General features: G+C 44.6%; 1 protein-coding gene across 4 annotated transcripts in view; it reads left to right on the forward strand.

The window, feature by feature from the left end:
• DCC (DCC netrin 1 receptor) overlaps window positions 1-27335 on the forward strand; it is a 1040152-nt gene that overhangs the window by 989124 nt on the left and 23693 nt on the right. For 2 of the 4 annotated variants that reach the window (XM_082267705.1, XM_082267707.1), the window contains exons 26-27: window positions 9862-10017; window positions 24931-25143. In XM_082267705.1, coding sequence (XP_082123831.1) covers window positions 9862-10017; window positions 24931-25143 — 369 coding nt within the window. The remainder of the gene's footprint in view (window positions 1-9861; window positions 10018-24930; window positions 25144-27335) is intronic. The other 2 variants (XM_082267706.1, XM_082267708.1) reach the window with 1 other exon arrangement.

Genomic DNA, 27335 nt, shown 5'->3' on the forward strand with positions numbered 1-27335 from the left:
CTCTCATCCCCCCTCTCTCTCTCTCTCTCATCCTCTCTCTCTCTCTCTCTCATCCTCTCTCTCTCTCTCTCACCCTCTCTCTCTCATCCTCTCTCACAACCCCCCTCTCGTGAGATCTCAGGGGTTCATGCTGGGACTTGTAGTCCTTCATTTTTGGAGGGAGTCCCATCTGTTAAAAAAGGAGTGGGGCAAATTTACATAGGAGCGGGCGCCAAATTTTAGTCTTGCCTAGGGCAGCACAAAACCAAAATACACCACTGCCTGGTATGAAGCAATGCACCTGTATGAGAAGCTATTATTTCTGGACCTTCTGGACTTCTAATTCAGACTAGCCATCAGGGAAAAGGCAGCTTTGATATGCAGCTAGTCACAGGTGTTTTGCTGAATTACAGGTATCCCTTTAGCAATAAATCAGGAGTTACGGTATATATGATAAAAAGGTCACTTGTGCTAAAGGTAAAGCCGCAGGTGTTCTGCCGATATTGAATAGCGAGTACTAGAAGCCAAAATCAATATGGAGAGTGAAATTTGCCTTTAATCTCAGGGAAAACATGGTGGATGATATGCGTCGCTGGTGTATTTCCACATCCATACGAGGCGCAGGTTCCATTAGCCGTCAGTAAAAAAATGTATAGTACACGGTGACTAGCATAAAGGGAAAATTATCTTTTGATCTTGAAGAACGCAGATGGTGATGATAAGAAGGGAGAGAACGGCGAAATAGGTAAAACCTCTCAAAGTGCTTACAAGCTTCTGCGCATCAACTTTTATTTTTCTGTTTTTTTGCCTCTTTGTGTAAATCCCCATTGCAGACATTCCGGGTGAGCAGAAGAGTAATATTTCTTTGTTCAAAACACTACCATGCATTTCTCTGTGATTTCATGGTGAAAGGGAGCTAATGGGATCAATGTAGGCAGGATATGGATTCCCTCGCCCTGCGCGCTTAAGGAAATCAATTTTTTTATGAGTTCACGCCAAGGACAGAGGTGGTTGGGCCTTCCATTTTGCAGAAAAATTAATAGCTACAGAAACATCTGGGCTAAAATAGATTCTTGAAATGACCAGAATATTTTGCAGGTTATTTTGAAACTCAACCTAAGCTACCAATATGGGCAGGAGCCTAGCTTGGAGTAATTTTTTTATTTTGGTGTTGTTTCTTATGTGGGTCTTGTGTTAAGTTTCCACCAAGGATGCCATCTGCTTAGAGTTTGAATGATTGGATAGATGAGCTGATCAGTGTGCTACTGCTCAATTACGGGCCAATCACAGGGTGAGGACAGAACTCTGATAAGAGAGGGGACTCTGACGGAGACCCTAATGTAAGGGTGGACTATGATGGAAGCTCTAATGTAAGGGTGGACTATGATGGAAGCTCTAATGCAAGGGTGGACTATGATGGAAGCTCTAATGTAAGGGTGGACTATGATGGAAGCTCTAATGTAAGGGTGGACTATGATGGAAGCTTTAATGCAAGGGTGGACTATGATGGAAGCTCTAATGCAAGGGTGGACTATGATGGAAGCTCTAATGTAAGGGTGGACTATGATGGAAGCTCTAATGTAAGGGTGGACTATGATGGAAGCTCTAATGTAAGGGTGGACTATGATGGAAGCTCTAATGTAAGGGTGGACTATGATGGAAGCTCTAATGTAAAGGGGATTCTGATGTAAGGGGGACATTGATGGGGACTGTAACATAAGGGAGCTCTGATGGGGACTCTGATGGGTTCAAGTTTATTTTTTTTTTATGTAGGTGTTAATTCTTGTGGAGTCGTACGTTTGGTTTCCACCAAGGAACCATTAGCATAGAGTTTGAATGAGCAGAAGGATGAGCTGATTGGTGTTCTGCTGCTCCTTTACTGGCCAATCACAGGCTGAGGACAAACTCTGCTATAAGGGGGATTCCAATGTAAGGTGGACATTCAAGGGAACTCTAATATAAGGGTGCTCTAATGGGGACACTGATAGGTTCAAGTTTATTTTTTTTTATGTAGGTGTTAATTCTTGTGGAGTCGTACGTTTGGTTTCCACCAAGGAACCATTAGCATAGAGTTTGAATGAGCAGAAGGATGAGCTGATTGGTGTTCTGCTGCTCCTTTACTGGCCAATCACAGGCTGAGGACAAACTCTGCTATAAGGGGGATTCCAATGTAAGGTGGACATTCAAGGGAACTCTAATATAAGGGTGCTCTAATGGGGACACTGATAGGTTCAAGTTTATTTTTTTTTTATGTAGGTATTATTTCCTATGGAGTCCTATGTTTGGCTTCCACCAAGGATCCCATTGGCATAGAGTTTGAATGAGCAGAGAGCTGAGCTGATCAACCTGCTGCTGCTCCTTTACTGGCCAATCACAGGCTGAGGGGAAACTCTGATGTGAAAGGGGACTCTGATGGAAACTTTGATGTTAGGGGGATTCCGATGTAAGGGGGATATTGATGGGGACTATAATATAAGGGAGCTCTGATGAGGACTCTGTTGGCTTCAAAAATGTTTTTATATGTAGGTCTTATTTCTTATGGAGCCTTGTGTTTGGTTTCCACCAAGGATGCCATTAGCAAAGAGTTTGAATAAGCAGAGGGATGAGCGGATCAACCTCCTGCTGCTCCTTCGCTGACCATTTTCAGGTTAAAGGGCAAGGCAGTGACTTATCTGCATTGCTTAAGTCATCAACTTAAACCTGAATTTCAGGGAAAATAAAAATCCAGCCTTGCAGTAGGGCTGACCCCTGCACCACAAGAGTTGCATTTTATCTTAAATCTGGGGCAGGGGTCTCCAAACTCTGGGCCAAGGACAAAATCCGGCCTGCCGTAAGAAGTTTTTTGTCCCTCTGTAAGAGAAAGGCTGATGTAAAGGGAGTGGGGGTTCTGATGGAGACTCTAATGTAAGTGGGGACTCTGATAGTGACTCTAATGTAAGGATGGACTCTGATGGCCTCAGGTTTATTCGAAAGGTCTTTCCTTTGTGTTACTGAAGATTCTGTTGCTCTTAATAAGGGTTTCTCAACCAGGGTTCTTCCGGAGGTTGCTAGGGGTTCCTTCACCAATGAACAATGTCTGTCTCTTAGATAAGTTCCCACTGACACCATTGATATTTTTAGCTATTTGTAGGGGGAGATTCTTCCCAATGTCCACAAGAGTAAGGAGCATTCATCCCACTGACCATCACACTAATATATCATGAGTTGTAGTATTCATTTTTAGCAGGGGTTCCCTGAGACCGGAAAGTTATTTCAAGGATTGCTCTGTGAAAAGGTTGAGAAAGGCAGCTCTAAATCAATTCATTAAAACCTGATTCTATATTGTATAATTTAATATATTAATTGTATATGTATATTGTCGACCCCTGAATATTTGTAAAATATACGGCGTTGCCCGAGTATTAAAAAAATTGGAGATCCCTGGTCTAGGGGGACGCAAAAAGCTCTATTAGGCCAGCCATACACGGTTCTAATTTTGGCAGCAGGAACCAGCCGAGATTCTAACCAGTAATGGACAGACTGAATGTACCAAGTTGATCGATCGATCAACTTGGGTACAACCAGCTTGCTGGTTTCTCTTCTGATTATTATTATGCAAAGATCATAGCCCTGCATTGTGAGAATGATGAGGGGAAGTTTGCTGCTGTGACATAGGAGAGTAAAGGAAAGCTGCCAGTGGAGTGGAGGATCGGGTAGGTAAAATCACTTATGGCACTTTTCCACTGCAAGTACTGGCTCAGCTCTACTCGGCCCTGCTTGGCCCGGTTTGCTTTTCCACTGCTGGTACCGCATGGTACGGTGTTGGAACGGTTCGGTACGGTACGGTATGGTTTGCTTTTTGGCTAGTAGTGACTGCATGCAAAGGATTGTGGGATATGGTACCGGGTATGGTACCTCTTGGAACCACAATCGAGTAGGTACTGTTTTTGAGAGCCGTACCGTTCGGTTCCATGCAGTGGAAAAGCGCCTCCGTACCGAACCGTTCCTACACCATACCTTACGATACCAGCAGTGGAAAAGCACAAAAGCGAGTCAAACGGTTCGGTTCCATGCAGTGGAAAAGCGCCATTACTCTGGTCCCCTAGACCTAAATGAGCATTTAATCTTCACAGTTTCAAGGCAGCCCCCACAGCAAGGTAAGGCTTTATCTCCCCTGGAGATAGGCTTTAAAAACAGTCAAGTAAAAGCACAGTATAGGCAAGTATTTTTGAATACTTACTGGCACTTCCCTACATAAGCTTTCAGAAAGCTGAAGGATCAAATGGAAACAAGTATAGAGCAGAAGTAGGCAACCTTGGCACTCCAGCTGTGGTGCAACTACAACTACAACTACAAATCCTATAGGGTATTGAAAGACTCTTGAAAGCCACAGGCATGACTTCCAAGGGCAGAGGTATGATTGGGTGTGTAGTTTTAAAACAGCTGAAATACTGAGGGTGCTTACCAATGCTTAAGTGACAGCTCTGGGGCTGCTGATATCATATCCAAGATGGTGGCACCAACCACATTTTGGATATCCACAGCAGCATGTGGCTACCATGTTGTGATGAAAATTGGAATATAAGACTCTTAGGTAAAAGGGGGCACTGAGGACTCTGAGTGAAAGTGGGGACCGGGCACTCCAGTGTGACAGGGGGAGGGGAACTGATGACTCTGATTTAAAAAGGAGGGGGGGGGCCTGAGGACTCTGATGTGAAGGGGGAGACTGAGGACTATAATGTGAAAGAAGGGGGGGCTGAGGACTCTGATGTGAAGGGGGAGACTGAGGACTATAATGTGAAAGAAGGGGGGGCTGAGGACTCTGATGTGAAGGGGGAGACTGAGGACTATAATGTGAAAAAAAAGGGGGGGGGGCTGAGGATTATGATGTGAAAGGAAGGGGGGAGGGGCTGAGGACTCTGATGTGTAGGGGAGGACTGAGGACTATGATTTGAAGGGGTAGACAGAAGACTCTGATGTGAAAGGGGGTTTCTGATGTGAAAGGAATGCTCTGATGTGAAAGGGGACCCCATTTTAGACTTGCATGCTTCAACATTCAACATCATTTCAAAGGGGGCCATAACTCTAAAAAAAGGTTGAGACACACTGGTCTACACAATGGAGGATTTTACAGGTAAATATCATGACTAAAATATGGCAAATGCCCATATAATCATAAAGGAAGGTTTTTGATTGAATGAATGGTCTGTCTACAGGGTCTCTTTAACTACAGTGGAAAACCTGACTCTGCTGTTTGAATATGATCAATGAACATACTATATTTTGACTCCATAATATTTAGCAATAGGAGGACATGGAGGAGAAAGGGAGGGGAATGTCATTTACCACTATGTTTATGCCCAGATGTGTGACTCTATAGCTATGGGGGCTGCACAGATAGGAAAAAGGAGAAAATAAATAGCTTAGAAGGGAACTGAAACCGAGCATGCACCATAGAGGAACCCAGCTGGTCTACGCAATCTCAGGCTGCAGTGGGGACACAGAGAAGATGGGAGGGACATCTGAAGGCAGGATCAACCAGGTATACTTCACTCTAGACAAATTGAATGCTTTAGTGACTTTGTGAGGATGCACACTCTGTTATATAGCATGTAATGAGAGTTTTTTTTATAGTTTAGGTTTAATGACACTTTAACCCCTATATAATGATTTCCTCATTACAGCCCATTTAAAGATTTGTATTCAGGTCGGAGTCTTTCTTTAACTACACATCATCCGTCATTATGAACTTTTGAGCTTTTGAAAGCAAATATCAGATGTCTTAACTTGAACAGTAACACAACGCATTGATAGAAAATTGCCTTTATGTTGATGCAGTGATAACATGAAATGACTGTAATTCAATTTTTTTGTCCCCTCCAAGTAATCCGTCTCTCGATGTGCATGCTGGGAATCGGCGTGAACAATGCCACGCGGAAATATAGCGGTTGTTGAGACCAAATCTGTTTTGTTTATATCTCTTTCCCGATGTAAAGGCATTCATTCACTGAATATAAAATGTGACAGGCGGCAGTAAATTGCCTCCGTTGATGGAGAACTGCAGAATTGTAAAAACCCAACGTGATTTCTGCAAAGCATTTCAGCTTGCAAACTCTTAACATTAGTGTCACATTGGAATTCAATTGTCAACAAGCTACAGTCGTTTCTTCGCGTTTTCAATCAGATCTGATCTCACAGTAATAACTTAAAAAAAAAAAAAAGGAATAAAGGAAATGTTCAATTGTTTGATTTATTTTCCATACAGAAGACTTTTTTTGTGCACTATATTATTTGCATTGACAGTGCAATGCTGGATCTGTGAGAATTGATTACTTAAAGGGAAACTCTTGTTTGAGTCATTGGCTAGGAATTGGCATGCAGAACAGGAAACTGAGAAAGGGAGCTGTTTTTCCTGCCAAAGGATTTCTATTTCCATCCAGTCCTGTGATTTACTCAGCTCTGTCACACAGCACAACCCTGTCTGGTAAGGCAGGAGACCTGATTGTACTCTTCTGCATTTCAATAACACTTTTAGGTCTTGTCCTTCCCCCCCCCCCCTGGCTGTGACTGGACAGTGAAAGGAGAGGCAGCACTGTGAGAAGCTCATCCATCTGTCTCATTATTGGGATTTGTAATAAAATGAGACATGTAAATACCTTCTTAACCGGTTGCCGACCGCCGCAAGTACATATACTGCGGCGGTCAGCCCCGGCCAGGCAAAGTGACGTACCGGTACGTCACTAGCCTGTCACTTCCTTGTGAGCCAATAGCGGGCGAGCGCGCGCCCGCGGAGTCGCGCGCCCGCTCCAGCTCGTTCCCTTGGAAGTCCGTGCATGTGACTGGCGGACCCGATGTCCGCCGGTCACTCGCGATCGTCCACCGTGAAGGGAGAAAGGCAGGCGGCTGATGTAAACAAGCCGCCTTTCATTCTCCCCTGTGTAGGAATGGTGATCATACGGTTCTACTATGTAGGACCGTTGATCACTGTTCCTACACCAGTAGCCATGTCCAATCACAGTAAGAAGCACGCCCCTAGGGACACACTTAACTCCTCCTTCCCCAATAAAGTTAACCCCTTCCCTGCCAGTGTCATTTTGCAGTAACCAGTGCATATGTATAGCACTGATTACTGCAGTAATGTCACTGGTAACTCCAAAAGTGTCAAAAATGTCAGTCAAGGGTCCGATCTGTCCGCCGCAATGTCGCAGTACCGCAAAAAAAATCGCAGATAGCCGCCATTACGCGTTAAAAAAAATACCAAAAATGACAAAAATCTTTCCCTTAGTTAGTAAACGCAATAACTTTTGCGCAAATCAATCAAAATACGCTTTTTGTGATTTTTTTTTACCAAACATATGTAGCAGAAAACAAATTGGCCAAAAATGTTAAAAAATTTTGATTTTTCCTTTTTTTTTGGGGAATTCCATATAAAAAAATGTGAAAAATATTGTTATTTTTGCAAAATTTACGTTCTTTTTTTGTTTATAGCGCAAAAAGTAAAAATCGCACAGGTGATCAAATACCACCAAAAGAAAGCTCTATTTGTGGGAAAAAAAAGACGTCAAATTCGTTTAGGTACAGCTTCGCACGACCGGGCAATTGTCCGTTAAAGTCATGCAGTGCCGAATCGCAAAAAAAGCCCTGGTCAGGAAGGGGGTAAAATCTTCCGGGGCTTAAGTGGTTAAAGTAGCTTGTGTAAACAGTGTAAGAGTGCCGCGCTCCCAACAGCTCGATCTCAGAAGACTGTTGGGTATGGCCTCAGCCTCGACTCCTCCCCAGCCACACCCACTGATGCATTTCGCCCCACTCCAGGGGTTAGTCATAGAGGTTTGGATGCGTCAGAGATGCCGGTGTGGAACACCGGAGCAGAGACTTTACTGCTTTAGAGGGGCGCTTCAAGTATTTTAAATACAGATCGCATGTGATTTTTTATGGATGGATTTGCTTAGATTTGCTTTGATTTCTTTAGGTTTCATGCACACTTAACCCAGATGCATGGCTTTGGTGTTTAGGTACTGGCGGATGACACTGTTGCACGGTTATGCCCCACTGCTGGCAGCCTGTAAAACTCTTTGAGAGGCTGAAAGCTGCTGCAGCGCGACAATGCATCGAGTGGCACTAATAATTTGGGCAGTCTGGGCCCAGTGACAAATACCCAGAAAGTCTGCGTTCCGGGCATTCCTCATTGGGCACTTGTTGCCTTAAACGTTAAAGGCACTGGGTGCAACATCCAGACCCACCCAGCTGCAGCAGCTTTCAATTTTACAGACTGCCAACAGTAGGTCTGGATAGTGCACCTGTGCCCCCCACCCGCATCTAAACATCAAAGCCTTTGTACCGGGGCTAAATGCCCAATGTGCATGGGACTTTCACAATAACCTTTATGGCTAGTCTTTGCCGTTGGTTTCCAAGCCCTGCTCCAAAGAATCCATTGCTTCCATACACTGTACTGATGATGGTCAAAATCCTGTAAACAGCAGGCCTTGTGGCTAGCTGGGGCAATTTTTTATAATGGCCGGGGGGCCCGTCCTGTAATCACATGATACTTTTGTATACCACTTATTTATTCACAAGCTCTTCACTGCATGTGTGTTTTTTTATTTATTTTTTTTGTTGTATAGAGACAAGGTGCAGGTTATCGGGGGCCAGCCCTGAAGTTGGCAGGAGGTTCTGTGCCTTTGGATATTTTGCCTCTCCCTATCTGGAGGGGTCTCTCTTCTCCACAAATACCTGGTGGACTGGCTTCTTCTGGTCCCTAAGGAGTGGGATCCACCTGGCTTCAGCCTGGGTAGACCACGGCGTACCTTGCCCCTGTCAGGAGCCTTGTGCCCTGGGAGGTTGAGGGTAGGAGGCCCTTTCTTGTTGGAGATTTGGCCATCTGTGGACTTTTTTGTGATTTCACTGTTCACTTTTTTTGTGTTTACAAGGGATCAACAGCCCTTCATGTGGAGCTTCAGAAAAATTGTATGTAGTTTGGAATAAATTACTTTATAATATTCAGTTATATTTTTACTATACACCAGAGTTTTTGAATGTGGCGCTGCTCAGTGGGGCATAAAGCAGTGATTTTCATGGCTCTGCCCACTGTCCCAAAATAATGAATAGTCTTTTTGGGATTCATGATTGAATGATATATGTAAATATCTTCTGTTTTAGGAAGGCTTTACTGTGTTATGCACTGATTCAGTTTGAGGACTTTTAAATTGCTTTGGTCAACTTCTCACCATAATCTGTACAGTTATACTGTCCCAAAGTTTAAAAAAGAAAAAAAAAAGGCTATTGTACACTTCACAGTTTTAGTGTATTGTATTCTGTATATAAAGTTGCCTCTTGAAACAGGTAGATGTTATCCCTGTGTCCTGTTGCTAAAGTCTCCTTGGGCTGGCAATACACTGAAGACACATTCTATGTTTCTATCATGCATGGGATAGGCATAAGGCTATCCTTCATACAAGATAGGGCCAGGGACTATTCATAGGATTCAGATATATTGGGCAGACTAGATGGGCCAAATGGTTCTTATCTGCCGACACATTCTTTGATCGATTTTGAATGTGCGGCTGTCCCTGCTCAACATAAATCGATTCGTTGATCGATTTCTTTTGAAGGGACATGTTGGCAATATTTTTCTCAATTAGCGGCTGCATCCAGTCATCTGCCGTCAGAACTGATCAGTGCATTCTGACGGTGGTGGGATGACCTGTAAGAACACAACATTTGGGTGCGGCGAGGGGAAGGGACTCCTCCATCCACTGAACAAAAAAACAAACAAACTGTATGGGTAGCTTTACTGTTTTTTCCATGCCACTTTAGAGGCAGCCAATCACAAAGGACAAATATAGGCTTGCAAGTGTTGTGTTATATTGTATAAGAAGTTGTTTGACTTTTTCTTTTATTTTACAGCTGTCGTCAGTGCTATACCGGTTCCAACGCTAGAAAGTGCCCAGTATCCAGGAATTCTTCCGTCACCGACTTGTGTCTATCCACACCCACAATTCACGCTTCGCCCTGTACCCTTCCCTACGTTGTCAGTGGATCGGGGGTTTGGGCCCAGTCGAGGTAGGAGATTTTTTTTTAAAAGTCAGATTTTGGTGTACAGTTTGTCAAAAGCCTGGGATTCCAGATCTTCTGGGATAGAGTCCACTCATATAAACATGAGCATAATGTGGTTTGAGGATGTCAGTGAAGTAGAAGGCAAAGGTGGAGAAGCAGGGAGAGTGCCGCGATGTAATACAACCAAAGATTGGGGAGTGCGAGGCCACCCCCAACTTCGGGGTGTTGTAGTCGTTCTAGTAGGATTTTGGGAGGACGGTTATTCCAAATTAGTGATCTGAAGATGGAATTAACTATACGAAATGTCTTTAGAGGAACCATTACAGGGGAGTTATCTAGTGAATACAGTAGCTGGGGCATAGGAATAATTTGAATTAAATTGGTTCTGCCTGCCACTGATATCTTTAAATCGCTCCAGATATTTACTTTTTCCCGAAAGTTTGATAACAGGGGGTGAATGTTAAGGTGGCAGTAATCGGTTATTTTGGATGAGATATGTACACAGAGGTACTTAAAGTTGGAGGTAATAGGGATAGGACAGGCCGTTAAAACAGACTTCAAAGCAATAATCACAAATCTGGCGCTCCTGGGGTGCCTTTAGGGTGGAGGGATAGAAATAAGCCTGTGAGGCTCCCCAGCGTTTTTTCTGCTGCTAGCCAACGAGCATAGGAAGGGTGCTGTTATGGATAAAAGTACATGAGGAAGGCAGCGCCTGAACCACACCGGGATGCAATGGATAAGGAAGTCAGGTGAACATCCAGTATAGAAAGGGTTAACAGTTTATTGGTATTGATAACCGAAAAACAAAGTACATAAAATGCTTACATCCCCCTGGGCTGGAGTGGACAAAGGCACCTGGCAGCAAGCAACACGAGTGCGAGGAGGTCAGTCTCCCAGGACTGCTGAGCAGTGTGTGCACTAAGCCGAAAACCAGCCGGCACGAGGATGAAAGGACTCTGCTGTAAGTTCCGTAGCGGTGACATCAGCCGGACAGGCGCCACTTACGGGGAAGTACCAGGAACCAGGGTGGACCACAAGCTATATGGTTGCCATGACTAAATGTTTTGCGCTATGCGCTTTATCAAGTCATCTTTATCAATACCAATAAACTGTTAACCCTTTCTATACTGGATGTTCACCTGACTTCCTTAACCATTGCATCCCGGTGTGGTTCATGTGCTGCCTTCCTCGTGTACTTTTACCGTTAGAACAGGCTGCCCCACATCACCATCCAACAGCAGTAAGGCAGATTTTGTCCAATTTATGGTAAGACCAAATAAATGGCCAAAAGTAAAGGTGGTGTGGTGGTGTCAATGACTGCCTCCATTGATGTAGTGATATTTCCCAGAAACAGTAACATATCATCTGTGTATAGCATGATTTTCTCATGCAAGTCGCCATGTAAAAAGCCTGTGATGTTAGTGCGAATCAGGGCAGCAAGGGGTTCAAAGGTGAGGGCAAAGAGCAGTGGGGAAAGAGGACAACCCTGCCTAGTACCTCTGCCCAGGGCAAATGCATCTGAAATCCTATCCATATTTCTAATGGTTGCTTGTGGAGCCTGGTATAACAAGCAAACCCATGAAAAAAACATTTGCCAAGGTCATTTATGTTTACTGTAACTGTAGCCAAGCGGTCGATTTTTTTTCCACCTACGGTTGTTGTGTGGACGGCCTTACATGCAAGTGTGTCTTTGTCTATTCATCTAATAGAATATGGTGGGAGTATTTATACAGACATTGGGGTAAAGCCCCCCGCCGCTCTGCTCTCTTCAAAGCCTCATGCGGTCCAAAGGTGATTTAAGAAATCCCTTCACCCTTCTGAGTTGTGACACATTAAACTTCAAAGGCGTAGGACTTCAAAGGCTAGTGACAAAACGCTGTGGGACTTCAGAAACAAACAACATCACAAACCACACAACATTTTTGCAGGAAACAAGTCGCCCTTCAAAAGGCGAGAGCCGACCACTTTGATAGAAGTAGCGGTGAGCGAGCGCACCTTGAACACGGAGTGATAGAAAATGTTGTGTGATGTGTTCAAGAAATATTTTTAGCAGCCTAAATGGAGATGTTTTGGGGCCTGATGACAGAGCTGAATCAAGTTTTTTTAGCATTTATTTTCCATGGTCTTAAAGGGTTAGTTCGCCTTTAAACAAAAAATTGCTGTGCAGTTCTTGAACACTATCCCTTAATTTTAAATTTATCCATTTGCTTTGTTTCAAATGCTGCTTTATGCATTGACATACCTCCTTACACCCAGTCTGTCTCCACAGTATGGCCACCTGCTGATTTGGCCCCATCCACAGGTAGCTGAACTCTTCAATAAGACATAGGTGAATCCAACGCAATTTTTCGTCAGATAATTACAGTACAGAGGATGCTTTTTCAGTCTTTTGAAGTGGAAGGAGATAACGACATTGTCTTGAATAACTAAAATTGACAAAGGGAACATGGAAGAAGTGGGGAGGGTCTATCTAAGACTGAACTTACTAGCCCTAAAGAGGAGGTTAGGCAGGACAAAGGAAGTAGTGATCGACCGATATAGTTTTTTTTACTGCCGATACCGATACTTTGGTCAACGGATATCGGTATCGGCCGATATTGGCGATATTTCCGGACATTTAAAAATAATTTTTTTTTTTTTTTTTCACAGGTACAGTTGTGGAGGGATTTGGGGGTCTAAAAGATCCCAAACCCCTCCTTTGCACTTAAAAGCATTCAAAACAGGCAAGTTTTGCTATTTTGAATGCTGTAATTTTTTTGAATTTGGCACCGAGTACACGGAAGTGATGTCATAAAATCACTTCCGGGTTTTTACAAGGAGACCAGATCGGAGCTGAATGCGGCTTTGATCGGGTCTTCTCTTCGGTGGCTGTGCAGGTAGGACCCACCGAGAGACCCGGGCGAGCCGCAGAAGGCGGCGGGAAGGGGGGTAAGTTCCCTCCTGCTCCTTGTAATGACAGCCGAGCTGCTTCTCAGCCGCATCGGCTGTCATTACAAGACAGCCGACCGTCGGCTATAGACGCCGGTACTGGGGTGATGCCTCTAGCTGCAGGCATCACTCCGGTACAGCACTTTCCTGGAATATCGACAATATCGGTAACCTCAGGGGCTGATTCCGATATATCGGGGAAAGTGCATATCGGCCCACGATATACCGGCATTGCTGATAATCGGTCGATCCCAGTGGCTCAAAAACACCACTAGATGTCACAAGAGCGTGCGCCGTCCTTCTGACATCTCGCTATCTCTTGTAGCAGCAGATGACCTCAGCAGCTGCAATACTCCATCTCGCATCGCAACTGCTGATCTCATCTGCTCAGCGGAGAGCACAATGCACATGTGCATGGCTCAGAAGCAGAATGGCACTCCCTCCTTTTCTGCTAGAAAGCGGTCTTCCTAACAGCTGGTCCACTCTAGAGAAGACGACAGAGCTGTGAAAAAAATCAGAATAATTTGGGGCAGGCTTCACTTCATGCACAAGCGTCCTACGGGAATGTGAAGAGCATACATGGATATTTGTAAAATCTGATTAGTTAATTAATGGAATAATTTTCACAGACTGCACAGAGTAGTCTTTAAAAAGGTGAACTAGCCCTTTAAAGTTGACGTTTGATCTGCTTATTTTTTGTCTTCCTTGGCTCCTCCTTTTCCTCTTCATCAACATACCAATGACATTTTTATTTAAAATCTTAGTATGGACCAGTTGGACTAATGTAAGTATGTATATGTCATACCTGTGGGATCTCCATGGAGACTAAAAATCTCTGCGGTAGACACCGGTACTCCAGTGACCTCCACTAGCTTCCGAGTCCCATCACGAGCCTCTGGCCCTCTGCTCGCTTTCTAAACACAGTAGGTCGGCCAATCAGCATGGGCGCCATTCAGAGAACACTTTGAATTTTCTCAATAAATGCAATGAATTCTCTGATTTGAGTTGGAGAACGTGGCATCACCACCCTGCCTCTCCCCTCATTCAATCTGAGAATTTCATTGCATTCACTGTGTGTTCTCTGAATGTCGCCCATGCTGAGTGGGCAACCTCTTGTGTTCACTTAGCAGCAGGGCAGGGGCTTGGCACAGGACCCAGAAGCTCATAGCCACCATTGTAGTAGCTGTGCCTACTACAGTGATTTCCAGCTTCTTTGGGGATCCCACAGCTATGTGTAGCACCCCCCTAGGCTAAGCATGCTAGGTAAATTTAGTGTGACTTTCTCTGCAGCCAGAGTAGCTGTGATCTGCTGTTTTGGTCTGTTCTGGCTCCAAAGTCTGAGCATTTGATTGATTTCCTATGAACCTGTTGTGAACATTCCAGAGCTAGGGGCAGGGAAATTCAAATGCCTAGGCTAGGCCCTTACCTTTCCCCCGCCAATCCCTGGGGAGGTGTGTCCATATAGTGGATGGGATGCCATTAAATAGGCAGAAGTCCAGGGAGATCTGCTCTTCCTCTAGTGCTTCATAGGGCTGCCCTAAATCCTTCCTGACTGACTGATGGAATCAAGCCCATGACCTTACTTATACTGGGATTCTGGGATTCGTGAGTAGAGCCCAATCTCCTGAGTTGTAGTTTATCTATGGTCCCCAGATGTGGATGTTACATTAAAAACTGCTCCAGTATGCCTAGTGTTCTTTCCATCTTGTGATCTTCATCTGCAAGAACTCTACTCCTAATAACTGCTAAGTAGTGTTGAGCGAACACGGACTGTATTATTCGTGTTCGTACCGAATAATTGGATTTTTTGTACCCGAACACGGACCACGGACACTTTACTGTATGTTCGGGTAAAAATCCGTGTTCGGTCGTTTTATTTCCGGGTTTTGCATGCTTTGGCGCTCTTTTCATGGCGGGCTTTCAACAGCCAATCAACAATCGTTTAACTGGTGTGCCTTAAGCCATCCCAGCCATGCCTGCAAATGTCTCAGTAGCTGTGATTGGCCGTCTGAAGCATGTGACCAAGTCTTTATAAGTTCGAGGCAGCCGCAGCGGCGTCATTATGCTGCTTAGATTCAGGGACAGAGCACACATCAACGTGCTGGCTGCTGATTAGGGAAAGATAGGCAGGAAAAAACCATTTGTGTCCGGATAGAATTGAGGGACAGGTCGGAGTGTTTAGGCAGGGCGAGTTGTAGGCATTTTAGGGATAGAGTCTGCTGAATTATAGGGTCAGTGTCTTCTACAAACTACAATCGATATTGCTGTGTGGGGGGTGGGGTCTGCACTCAATCCTGATCTACGATCTCTTCTCAATCCTGTTAGGGACAGAGTCTGCTGAATTTTAGGGAAACTGTGTTCTACAAACTACAATCGATATTGCTGTGTGGTGTGGGATTGGAGATAGGCAGGTGTCAGTGATCCACATCCATTTTTCTGTGTGTGAGCTGCAGTGAACACAATCTTTTTGGGCTGCAGTGAACACAATCTTTTTGGGCTGCAGTGAACACAATCTTTTTGGGCTGCAGTGAACACAATCTTTTTGGGCTGCAGTGAACACAATCTTTTTGGGCTGCAGTGAACACAATCTTTTTGGGGTGCAGTGAACAAAATCTTTTTGGGGTGCAGTGAACACAATCCTTTTTGGTGTGCAGTGAACACAATCTTTGTGGGGTGCAGTGAACAAAATCCTTTGTGGGGTGCAGTGAACACAATCTTTTTGGGGTGCAGTGAACAAAATCCTTTTTGGGGTGCAGTGAACAACATCCTTTTTGGGGTGCAGTGAACACAATCTTTTTGGGGTGCAGTGAACAAAATCCTTTGTGGGGTGCAGTGAACACAATCTTTTTGGGGTGCAGTGAACACAATCTTTTTGGGGTGGAGTGAACAACATCCTTTTTGGGGTGCAGTGAACAACATCCTTTTTGGGGTGCAGTGAACAAAATCATTTTTGGGGTGCAGTGAACACAATCTTTTTGGGGTGCAGTGAACACAATCTTTGTGGGGTGCAGTGAACACAATCTTTTTGGGGTGGAGTGAACAACATCCTTTTTGGGGTGCAGTGAACAACATCCTTTTTGGGGTGCAGTGAACACAATCTTTTTGGGGTGCAGTGAACACAATCTTTGTGGGGTACAGTGAACAGAATCTTTGTGGGGTGCAGTGAACACAATCTTTGGGGGGTACAGTGAACACAATCTTTGTGAGGTGCAGTGAACACAATCTTTGTGGGGTGCAGTGAACACAATCATTGTGGGGTGCAGTGAACTCAATCTTTGTGGGGTACAGTGAACACAATCTCATACTTCTGAAGGTTTGAGGGTGCTGCCTGTTCCATACTCCCCCTACTCCTCATCTAGCCTTTTAGGGGTACAAACAATAGTAATTGGGGCCTAGTGTGGTTGTGTACGTGTGATATACATACACTTTTTTGGGATCATATTTTCTATTCCGCTATTTAATCAAAAACCTTTGGGGATCAGTTAAATTGGGGGATAGTCTGTGTTGGTACGTGTGAGAGAGATCCACCTTTCCAAGTTGTTGGGGTTCATCTCATACTTCTGAAGGTTTGAGGGTGCTGCCTGTTCCATACTCCCCCTACTCCTAGCCTTTTAGGGGTACAAACAATAGTAATTGGGGCCTAGTGTGGTTGTGTACGTGTGATATACATACACTTTTTTGGGATCATATTTTCTATTCCGCTATTTAATCAAAAACCTTTGGGGATCAGTTAAATTGGGGGATAGTCTGTGTTGGTACGTGTGAGAGAGATCCACCTTTCCAAGTTGTTGGGGTTCATCTCATACTTCTGAAGGTTTGAGGGTGCTGCCTGTTCCATACTCCCCCTACTCCTAGCCTTTTAGGGGTACAAACAATAGTAATTGGGGCCTAGTGTGGTTGTGTACGTGTGATATACATACACTTTTTTGGGATCATATTTTCTATTCCGCTATTTAATCAAAAACCTTTGGGGATCAGTTAAATTGGGGGATAGTCTGTGTTGGTACGTGTGAGAGAGATCCACCTTTCCAAGTTGTTGGGGTTCATCTCATACTTCTGAAGGTTTGAGGGTGCTGCCTGTTCCATACTCCCCCTACTCCTAGCCTTTTAGGGGTACAAACAATAGTAATTGGGGCCTAGTGTGGTTGTGTACGTGTGATATACATACACTTTTTTGGGATCATATTTTCTATTCCGCTATTTAATCAAAAACCTTTGGGGATCAGTTAAATTGGGGGATAGTCTGTGTTGGTACGTGTGAGAGAGATCCACCTTTCCAAGTTGTTGGGGTTCATCTCATACTTCTGAAGGTTTGAGGGTGCTGCCTGTTCCATACTCCCCCTACTCCTAGCCTTTTAGGGGTACAAACAATAGTAATTGGGGCCTAGTGTGGTTGTGTACGTGTGATATACATACACTTTTTTGGGATCATATTTTCTATTCCGCTATTTAATCAAAAACCTTTGGGGATCAGTTAAATTGGGGGATAGTCTGTGTTGGTACGTGTGAGAGAGATCCACCTTTCCAAGTTGTTGGGGTTCATCTCATACTTCTGAAGGTTTGAGGGTGCTGCCTGTTCCATACTCCCCCTACTCCTAGCCTTTTAGGGGTACAAACAATAGTAATTGGGGCCTAGTGTGGTTGTGTACGTGTGATATACATACACTTTTTTTGGATCATATTTTCTATTCCGCTATTTAATCAAAAACCTTTGGGGATCAGTTAAATTGGGGGATAGTCTGTGTTGGTACGTGTGAGAGAGATCCACCTTTCCAAGTTGTTGGGGTTCATCTCATACTTCTGAAGGTTTGAGGGTGCTGCCTGTTCCATACTCCCCCTACTCCTAGCCTTTTAGGGGTACAAACAATAGTAATTGGGGCCCAGTGTGGTTGTGTACGTGTGATATACATACACTTTTTTGGGATCATATTTTCTATTCCGCTATTTAATCAAAAACCTTTGGGGATCAGTTAAATTGGGGGATAGTCTGTGTCGGTACGTGTGAGAGAGATCCACCTTTCCAAGTTGTTGGGGTTCATCTCATACTTCTGAAGGTTTGAGGGTGCTGCCTGTTCCATACCCCCCCTACTCCTCATCTAGCCTTTTAGGGGTACAAACAATAGTAATTGGGGCCTAGTGTGGTTGTGTACGTGTGATATACATACACTTTTTTTGATCATATTTCCTATTCCGCTATTCAATAAAAACCTTTGAGGATCAATTGAATTGCGGGATAGTCTGTGTCGGTACGTGTGAGAGAGATCCACCTTTCCAAGTTGTTGGGGTTCATCTCATACTTCTGAAGGTTTGAGGGTGCTGCCTGTTCCATACTCCCCCTACTCCTCATCTAGCCTTTTAGGGGTACAAACAATAGTAATTGGGGCCTAGTGTGGTTGTGTACGTGTGATATACATACACTTTTTTGGGATCATATTTTCTATTCCGCTATTTAATCAAAAACCTTTGGGGATCAGTTAAATTGGGGGATAGTCTGTGTTGGTACGTGTGAGAGAGATCCACCTTTCCAAGTTGTTGGGGTTCATCTCATACTTCTGAAGGTTTGAGGGTGCTGCCTGTTCCATACTCCCCCTACTCCTCATCTAGCCTTTTAGGGGTACAAACAATAGTAATTGGGGCCCAGTGTGGTTGTGTACGTGTGATATACATACACTTTTTTGGGATCATATTTTCTATTCCGCTATTTAATCAAAAACCTTTGGGGATCAGTTAAATTGGGGGATAGTCTGTGTCGGTACGTGTGAGAGAGATCCACCTTTCCAAGTTGTTGGGGTTCATCTCATACTTCTGAAGGTTTGAGGGTGCTGCCTGTTCCATACCCCCCCTACTCCTCATCTAGCCTTTTAGGGGTACAAACAATAGTAATTGGGGCCTAGTGTGGTTGTGTACGTGCGAGATACATACACTTTTTTTGATCATATTTCCTATTCCGCTATTCAATAAAAACCTTTGAGGATCAATTGAATTGCGGGATAGTCTGTGTCGGTACGTGTGAGAGAGATCCACCTTTCCAAGTTGTTGGGGTTCATCTCATACTTCTGAAGGTTTGAGGGTGCTGCCTGTTCCATACTCCCCCTACTCCTCATCTAGCCTTTTAGGGGTACAAACAATAGTAATTGGGGCCCAGTGTGGTTGTGTACGTGTGATATACATACACTTTTTTTGGATCATATTTTCTATTCCGCTATTTAATTTAACTGGGCCTCCATGCGAGACCTGTGTGCCTTGTTGCGCTGTTTTGAGTACTCCACCAACATGGCCAGTGGCAATGACGCCGTTCTCAGCTTAACTATCCCACTTCTATGCCTCCTTGAAAAAACAATTCGGGCGATGATGGAAGAGGATGTGGCACAGGATGAGGAGGAGGAGGAGGATGAAGAGGTAACATTTCCAAGGCTTTCAGGGCAGTCATTCGCAAGGGGCTCCGAGGGTGGGTTCCTGCACACGCAAACGCCAGGGACGCAATTGTCCAGCAGGGGCACAGTTCTGGAGGATGAGGAGGATGAGGAGGAGGAGGAGCTGGAGGAGGAGATGGAACCATGTTCACAGCAGGGTGGCACCCAGGCCAGCTCATGGCCATCACTGGTGCGTGGCTGGGGGGATACAGAGGACACGGACGATACACCTCCCACAGAGGACAGCCTTTCGTTGCCTCTGGGCAGCCTGGCACACATGAGCGATTACATGCTGCAGTGTCTCCACAACGACCGCCGAGTTGCCCACATTCTAACTTGTGCTGATTACTGGGTGGCCACGCTGCTGGATCCCCGTTACAAGGACAACGTACCGTCCTTAATTCACTCACTGGAGCGCGATCGCAAGATGCGCGAGTACAAGCGCACGCTGGTAGACGCCATGCTGCTGGCATTCCCATCTGACAGCGGGGCCACAGTGGAAGCACAAGGCAGAGGAGGAGGAGGAGGAGGTCGCCAACGCAACCAGGGCACCGCCAGCACCTCAGAAGGCAGGGTTAGCATGGCCGAAATGTGGAAAAGCTTTGTCAGCACGCCACAACAAACAGCAGCACCAGCAGCTCAGATGGAACGTCTTAGCAGGAGGCAGCATTTTACCAACATGGTGGAGCAGTATGTGTGCACACGCCTACATGTAGTGAATGACGGGTCTGCCCCCTTCAACTTCTGGGTCTCCAAATTGGGCACATGGCTTGAGCTTGCCCTTTACGCCTTGGAGGTGCTGGCGTGCCCTGCAGCCAGTGTATTATCTGAACGGGTATTTAGCACGGCTGGGGGCGTTATAACAGACAAGCGCAGCCGCCTGTCCAGAGACAATGTGGACAAGCTCACGTTCATTAAAATGAACCAGGCATGGATCCCACGGGACTTTTCCGTACCTTATGCAGAATAGCAATGGATACCGACCTTACCCACCCATTGTTCCATTTTTGCTCTTTCTCACTCTTTTGGGGTGTACCCTCATTTAAAATTTTTGAAAAGAAGCAGTGTTGGCTACCTCGTCCTCCTCCTCAGGGCCAGATTAATGTAGGGGCTATTGGAGCTGCAGCTCCAGGCCCCTACCTTTTATATAGGCCCCGGGTTGGCCATATTCACTGTTACCGCTCTTCTGTCACTTGTAAACACAGAAGTCTGGCTTCTATGCTCGCTTCCCCAGGCAGCACCCTCAGAACCTCCCCACACAGCGTGAAGGCCGGACAAGGAGGGACAGTTGGCGATGCATGGATGTGTTTATGGGCTTCAGAGACAGCATCCCATGTTGAATTAGGCATGCATGGCTGCACCCTTCCTCCTCTGGGTGCATGGCAAGGCACGGCCCTTAAGGCCCTTCAAAATCCTCAGCACCAAGCCCATGATGCTGTTAATCCGGCCCTGGTCCTCCTCCACCGCCGCTTCCACCTACACCGCCCATAGGTGTGCGCAGCCTATTGCATTAAGGTGTGCACCCCAAAGTTGAAATACACATGCATGTGTTTGCCAGCAGGGAGAGTAATGTATCGGGGCCATGTACCTGTAGGCAAGGAGAAATAGAGCAGAGCAGGTCCCAGGGAGATCTTTCCCATCTCCTCACTGGCAATGCTATGTGCCCTAGGTGATTAGGGTGTGCCCAGGCACACCCAGCACACCCTGTGCGCACGCCTATGTCACCGCCACATCCACCACCACCTCAACCTCCCTCCTACTCCATATGGGCCTCGTCCTTCAGAGATGAAGAAGAACATTGTTTTATTTTTCTGTTTTTTTTTTGTTGTTTTAAGTTATTTCCCTATCCACATTTGTTTGCAGAGCACTTGCCATGCTCTTAATTACGTTTTGCTGCCATTTGCAGCACTCTAGCCCTTTCCTTTGGTGTTTTAGAGCCATTTTAGTGCCTTAAAGTTCGGGTCCCCATTGACTTCAATGGGGTTCGGTGTCCGGGAAAAGTTCGGTAAAAGTCCGGGACACGGACCCGGACTTTTTTTTAAAGTTCGGCCGAACCCGTCGAACACGGACATCTAGGTGTTCGCTCAACCCTACTGCTAAGTAGTACATTTATTGATAAAGATCTTTACACCACAAAGGAATTGGTTTTTGGATTTGGTTCTCGAAAGAGGGGCGAGCCCTTTGAATGAGGACCAGTTGAGAGCTATGTATAATTACAGCTTCCTTCACATTCTTCACACTCAATAAGCCCAAGTGACTAATACGTACCAGTATCAGCTGCAACCAACTGTGCGTAACGGCACCATATTACCTGCCGTAGCTTCAGATTACAGAGGACTTTATAATTACTCATAAAATTTTACAAAGAGCCTTCGTTACTCAAGTGCGACCTGTGCCAAAAGAAGATTGTTTAACACTCCCTGGCTTTATTATGAAAGTACAATGCATAGAAATTGCTCCTGTAAAATGTAACCAATTGCCACTGGGGGGCTACGAAAGTCTTTATTGGTAAAAATGGAGGATACCGGGGAGAATGAATTATCTCAGGGGCCGAAGAAAGAACCCGGCGTCTTTTCAATTCTTCTGTATTGGCTGCTTTGTTACGAGTATTCTGAGCAACATTTTCACCTTTCACATTTAAAAAGTGCTTTGTCTATCATTTTGCGGCAATTACTTTTATGGCCTTCAATAATTATTAAGGAATCATTAAGGGGCAATTTAAGTTAACGAACTTAGGGCAGGGATAGAATGTTTTATTTTTGGTAATAACCTTCACTGTTCGGTATTTGTATTGTTAAAAGACGCTGAATATTAATACAAGTTAGTGTATGTAAAATAGTTTTAAGGTTTAAAGAATATGTAAAGGATGGTGTCACGCTAATCAGGATACAAAGCTGCAGTAAACAACATATTGTCCCATGTGCAAGAATAAAGTCCACAAATATCCAAAAAGGGGTGCAAGTAGAAGAATCCACCACCGAATAGAGTCACTAAATGACCTTACCAGCTCCTTAGACCCCACAGGGTCATAAAGTGTCCAAAGCTCAGATATAACTATGGCAGGCAAGATCCGATGACATCCAAGCCCCTCCTCCAATTACAGACCAGAATAGATTTCAAAAGACTCCTTAGTGCACTCAAGAGACATAAAACATATTCCTCTCATGGTGTAGTATATTCACTCATTTATTGGTAAATAAAAGAAGGCAGCTTACATTATGTAGATCGATCAACAGCGTTCAGTATACAATGAAGCAGCGTGTTGGTTTCCCCACCAACAAGATGGCCGCCGCGTCCCTCGTCTGTGCATGCGTCAAACCGTCAGCCAATCCCGACGCGTTTTGTCATACCATGACATCGGATAAAGAATAATTCAGTAAATGCTTACAGGTTGGATGACTCAAAGACGGTTTGCAAACAAGGCAGTTCGTAAAAACCCAAGTGAACTTCTAGTTTAAATCAGCCATGTACATCAAAACAAAAGGTGTTTGATGTCTTACAGTTTGCGTTTTCATTCTTTCAGACACATCTTTAGTAGAATAGCCTGTCCCCTGCCAGCAAGCTATAGTGAAGGACCCTTGCAGTGTTCACAGTGGTCACTCTGCAGAGGTCCAGCACACCCTCTCTAGAGACCTAAAGCTCTGAAATCAGCAATCAGAGGTCCAACACACATGGTCTAACTGACTTAGCAGAGAGACCAATGCCTGCTAATGAAGGTTCTTCATGCAATATTCTGGGGCTGTGTACATCACTCATCCCTTTATAAACCCTGAAAATACAGATGTTGATCTGCCAGAAGTGACAACACGCCAGCCCTGCCCAATTTTTTTCTGCTACACTATTCGGACCCACTCGCTCTCCCATCTTCAAAATATAAATGCTCAAAATGCTTTAGTTCCAAGATAATACCTGGGAGGGCCAAATACTTTCCGTGAGATAACGCATAAAGTGAGCACAGGGCACAGGATGGCTCTGAATTTTTGACATGATCAATAGGTGTTAGGACTACAGATCACCTCCGCCATCATCGCCATACCATGGGGGGAGGTGTTCTGCAGTTTACAGTAAGCAAACTGGGCAGGGCAAATAACCCTGCTTGAGATAACACTGCAAAGTACATAGGACAGTACTATTGCACTTATTAAACAAATTGCTTTCAATGATACTGTATGTACAAAGATCAGCCATAACATTAAGACTTCCCATCATAACCTGTCACATCCTGGACTCCACTAGATTTCTGAAGGTATGCTGTGTTATCTGATGCCAAGCTGTCAGTAGCAGATCCTTTAAGTCCTGTAATTTTTGAGGTTGGACCTCTATGGATCTGACTTGTGTTTTCAGAACATCCCACAGATGCTCAATTGAATTGGGACCTGGAAAATTTGGAGGCCAAGTCTACAACTCAAACTTGTGAAATAATTTTTGAATTTGTCAGACTAGGCCACCTTCTTCCATTGCTCCACGGTCCATTTCTGATGCTCACGTGCCCATTGCATAGCTCCCAACTGTTCCTGATTTAGAGGGACTACCCCTGATTTGTAACAAATTCCCTTTGTCTCTTTTTCCTCCTCATTTATCCCTCATGCTAAACCTTTCGTCCAGTTTCTAAATTGCTGCATTTTTAAGATTCAAAAGCCAGTATAAATGAATAGTAGTGGTAAAAAAGAGCACTTGTAGGCTTAACTAATATTTTTTTTTTTTAAATATAATTCTCCTTAAAGGGGCGTGGCATGAGGTGTGTCCTTTGCCTACATACTTTTGCTAATAGGTGTCCCTCTCAAAATTTGGAAAGGTATGCCATTGTAGACACTTTTGGCTCTGGACACGGGTCAGCATGTGTGCCCTGATTGCTTGGAGTCTATGCAGCCTAGTATACAACAAACTGCGATGTTCTGTGTGTTCTGCCATCTTTCTATCTGAACCAGCATTAACTTTTTCAGCAATTTGGGCTACAGTAGCTCTTCTTTTGGATCTGACTACATAGGCCAGCCTTTGCTCCCAACGTGCATCAGTGAGCCTTAGCTGAACATGACCCTGTCACCGTTTTTTTTCTTCCTTGGACCTCTTTCTTTCCTGGCCACTGCAAACTGGGAAAAGCCCACAAGAGCAACAGTTTTGGAGTTCCTCTGACCCAGTCATCAAGCCATTACAATTTGGCCCTTGTCAAAGTCGGTCAAATCCTTACACTTTTTTCTACTTTCAACGCCTAATATATCTCACCCACTTTCAGATGCCATTGTAATGAGATAATCAATATTATTCACTTTACCTGTTAGTGGTCATAATATTATGGCTGATCGGTGCATAACAGATCTAAAGCGAGCAAATAGGAGAAGTTCATTGTCAGGGTTTACTTACACTTTAATTACTTAGAATACTGACATTGCTTAGCTCATATATGGTGTCAGCTCTCCCCAAGAGATATAAGAAATTGTCTGCTTCTCCAACCCTCCAGCAGTGTACAGATAAAATGACTGTTTATTTTTAGTGTTATATGGAGGAAGGTTGTGCAGCTAATTTGTCACTGGTAATAAATCCTGCTCTGGTTACATTTCCTTATGTGTGTTTTTTGCAGCAGTGACTGAAGTCGCACAATCGCAGCAATCAGCAGTGATATCCCACGCACAGCCAGAACATCCGACCAATGAGGATGCTCCAAGCCGGACGATTCCTACCGCCTGCGTCCGGCCGACGCACCCGCTGCGCAGCTTTGCCAATCCCTTGTTACCTCCACCAATGACTGCCATGGAACCTAAAGTCCCTTATACACCGCTGCTATCTCAGACAGGTAAATGGACTGCCATATAAAATAGTTTTTTTTGGACCTGCAAGTTTCCAGTCTTCGAAAAGGATTATTGGCATGGTTATGGGTCACACATTGATTGTATAACACGTTTGTACATTTTTTTTTGATAGGTGAAATAGTTCTTGTGAGTATTTTGTTGTTGGCCTGAGGGTAACTTTTATGGTGATCAAACGCAATATTCCCCAAGCACACATTCCTGAAAATGGCTTTCCAGTAATGCTGGGTGCTGTAATGACCACAAGCTGGAAACAGTAGATAGTCAGAGTGAAGAAATTCCATCATCACACCAAGAATTCCCTTAAAAGGGTCAAAAGCTTTTTTTTCCTGGTCACATAATAAATGTATGGCAAAGTTTCAGAGCCAGGCAGGGCCCCTTCATAAGGCAAGTGGTCGAGGTCTTTGCTGGCCATACATGCTTCCACAAATATTTGGGGTTTTTTTTTCTGATCAATTTCTTTCAATAGTAATAACGAGTCTATTGTTGACAGCCTATTCAATCGCTATCTGACAGAGGTAGAAGGATTCTGGCGCACAAAGGGTCAGTGGCCCAGTCTACACAATGATACATACTGTACACTCTAAGGAACAATGTCCATAAAAAGTCCAAGAAAGTCCATTACAGCTTGTGAGCACCAGCAGGCACCCTCAGAGTTGGCCAGCTCTATGTGTAGAGATAAAAAGGAGAAAAAGAAGTGCCACCTAAGTGCAGTATTATTATAATAAATAATTTATTAACAAATGGTTAAAAACACAAATTGCAAAGTAAAGTATTGCTCATCGTATGTACAAGTAATCCACCGCTCATCCCTGTCCTGTGAAAACCACCACTGCAATTCTAAGGCTATGGATGGAAGTGTTGGGGCATGATCACCCTGTGTACACCTCCAAGTCCTCCTCAAACAACATGGAACACACTGGCGGATGTGACATCACCAGGGGGAGGAGCCTGGGAAGGCGACAGATTATGTGCTTCTTCTACAGGCCTGAATGTTTTTAAACATTTGTTAATAAATTATTTATTATGGGGACAGGGCTAAGCTATGGCAGCATGAAGACACACATTTACAGAGCTCTGCACCAGCCACTTCTAAGGCAGAGTTTGCAATCCATTTCCACCTGCTCAATCAATGTCCAAGCACGGACTGAAGCGGGGGAAACATAGCGGTACACAATCCGCCAACATACAGCACTTCCTTCCCCCTGGAACATCGCGAAACCCGCTTGGCCTCCCGAGAGAAGATGGTGCAAGGAACAGCCAAGAGGGAGGGTGTGGCTTTGCCACTGGCCAGACAACAGGGAGGCGACTCTCCTTCTCACCCGCTGCTGACAGAGCTCAATCCCCATCGAGATCCGGTCTCTCTGGAGTACCTGCTCTTCTGCTCTTCTGAGGGATGAGACACCTGCTAGTCCCTCACAGCTTAGCCTGTCAGGTAGCAGCAGTGGGGACATGTCTGCCCCTGCTCCACATGCAGTGTTACCCCCTGCTGAGATGTCGGCTTTCCTGCTCTCCCTCCCCCCAAGACAGGACATGGAAAAAATTGCAGCTAGGCTTAAATCATCCCTCAGGCAAGATATTACCAATGTGACCCAAACTGTACAAGTTTGCGAGACTACTGTAATAACTCTTTCCACAGACAGAGACTCTATTATACAAAGGCTGAATGCCCTGGAAAACTTGCATAAACGACAACAAGCTATAAGGAATAAGTCCTGCGAGCGACCCTGAGGCTCTTAATCAATCAGTTATTTGCCGCAGACACTCCACTTCTCATAATAGTGTGCTTAATTGAAATAAATATATAGTGTTGCGCAAATAAAAAATTATTAAATTAATTAATCTGTGCTTAAATTATTAAAAACCCAAAATATTTATATGTGACATAATAATAAAGTGCCAATAGTGCTAATAAAGTGGTAAATATAATATAATATAATACTCATAGAAAAGAGAAAATATATAGATATAAAAGTCCAGTGTGCAAAGTGCAAAAAAACAATAAACAAAGTCCAAAATGTAATCCTAAAGTGATCTGTGCTCCCAGAGAGAAGTGACCAGAGTGTCACAATGGACAGCCAGCAGTGCACCCCCTTGTGAATGGGTGCTCACCTCAAATCCTTAAAAAGAGCGCATAGATTCTTATCCCAAAAAGATCATCCATCCATATCCTTCAGGG

This window comes from Pelophylax lessonae, assembly GCF_965119305.1.
Source record: "Pelophylax lessonae genome assembly, chromosome: 1".
NCBI lineage: Eukaryota > Metazoa > Chordata > Amphibia > Anura > Ranidae > Pelophylax > Pelophylax lessonae.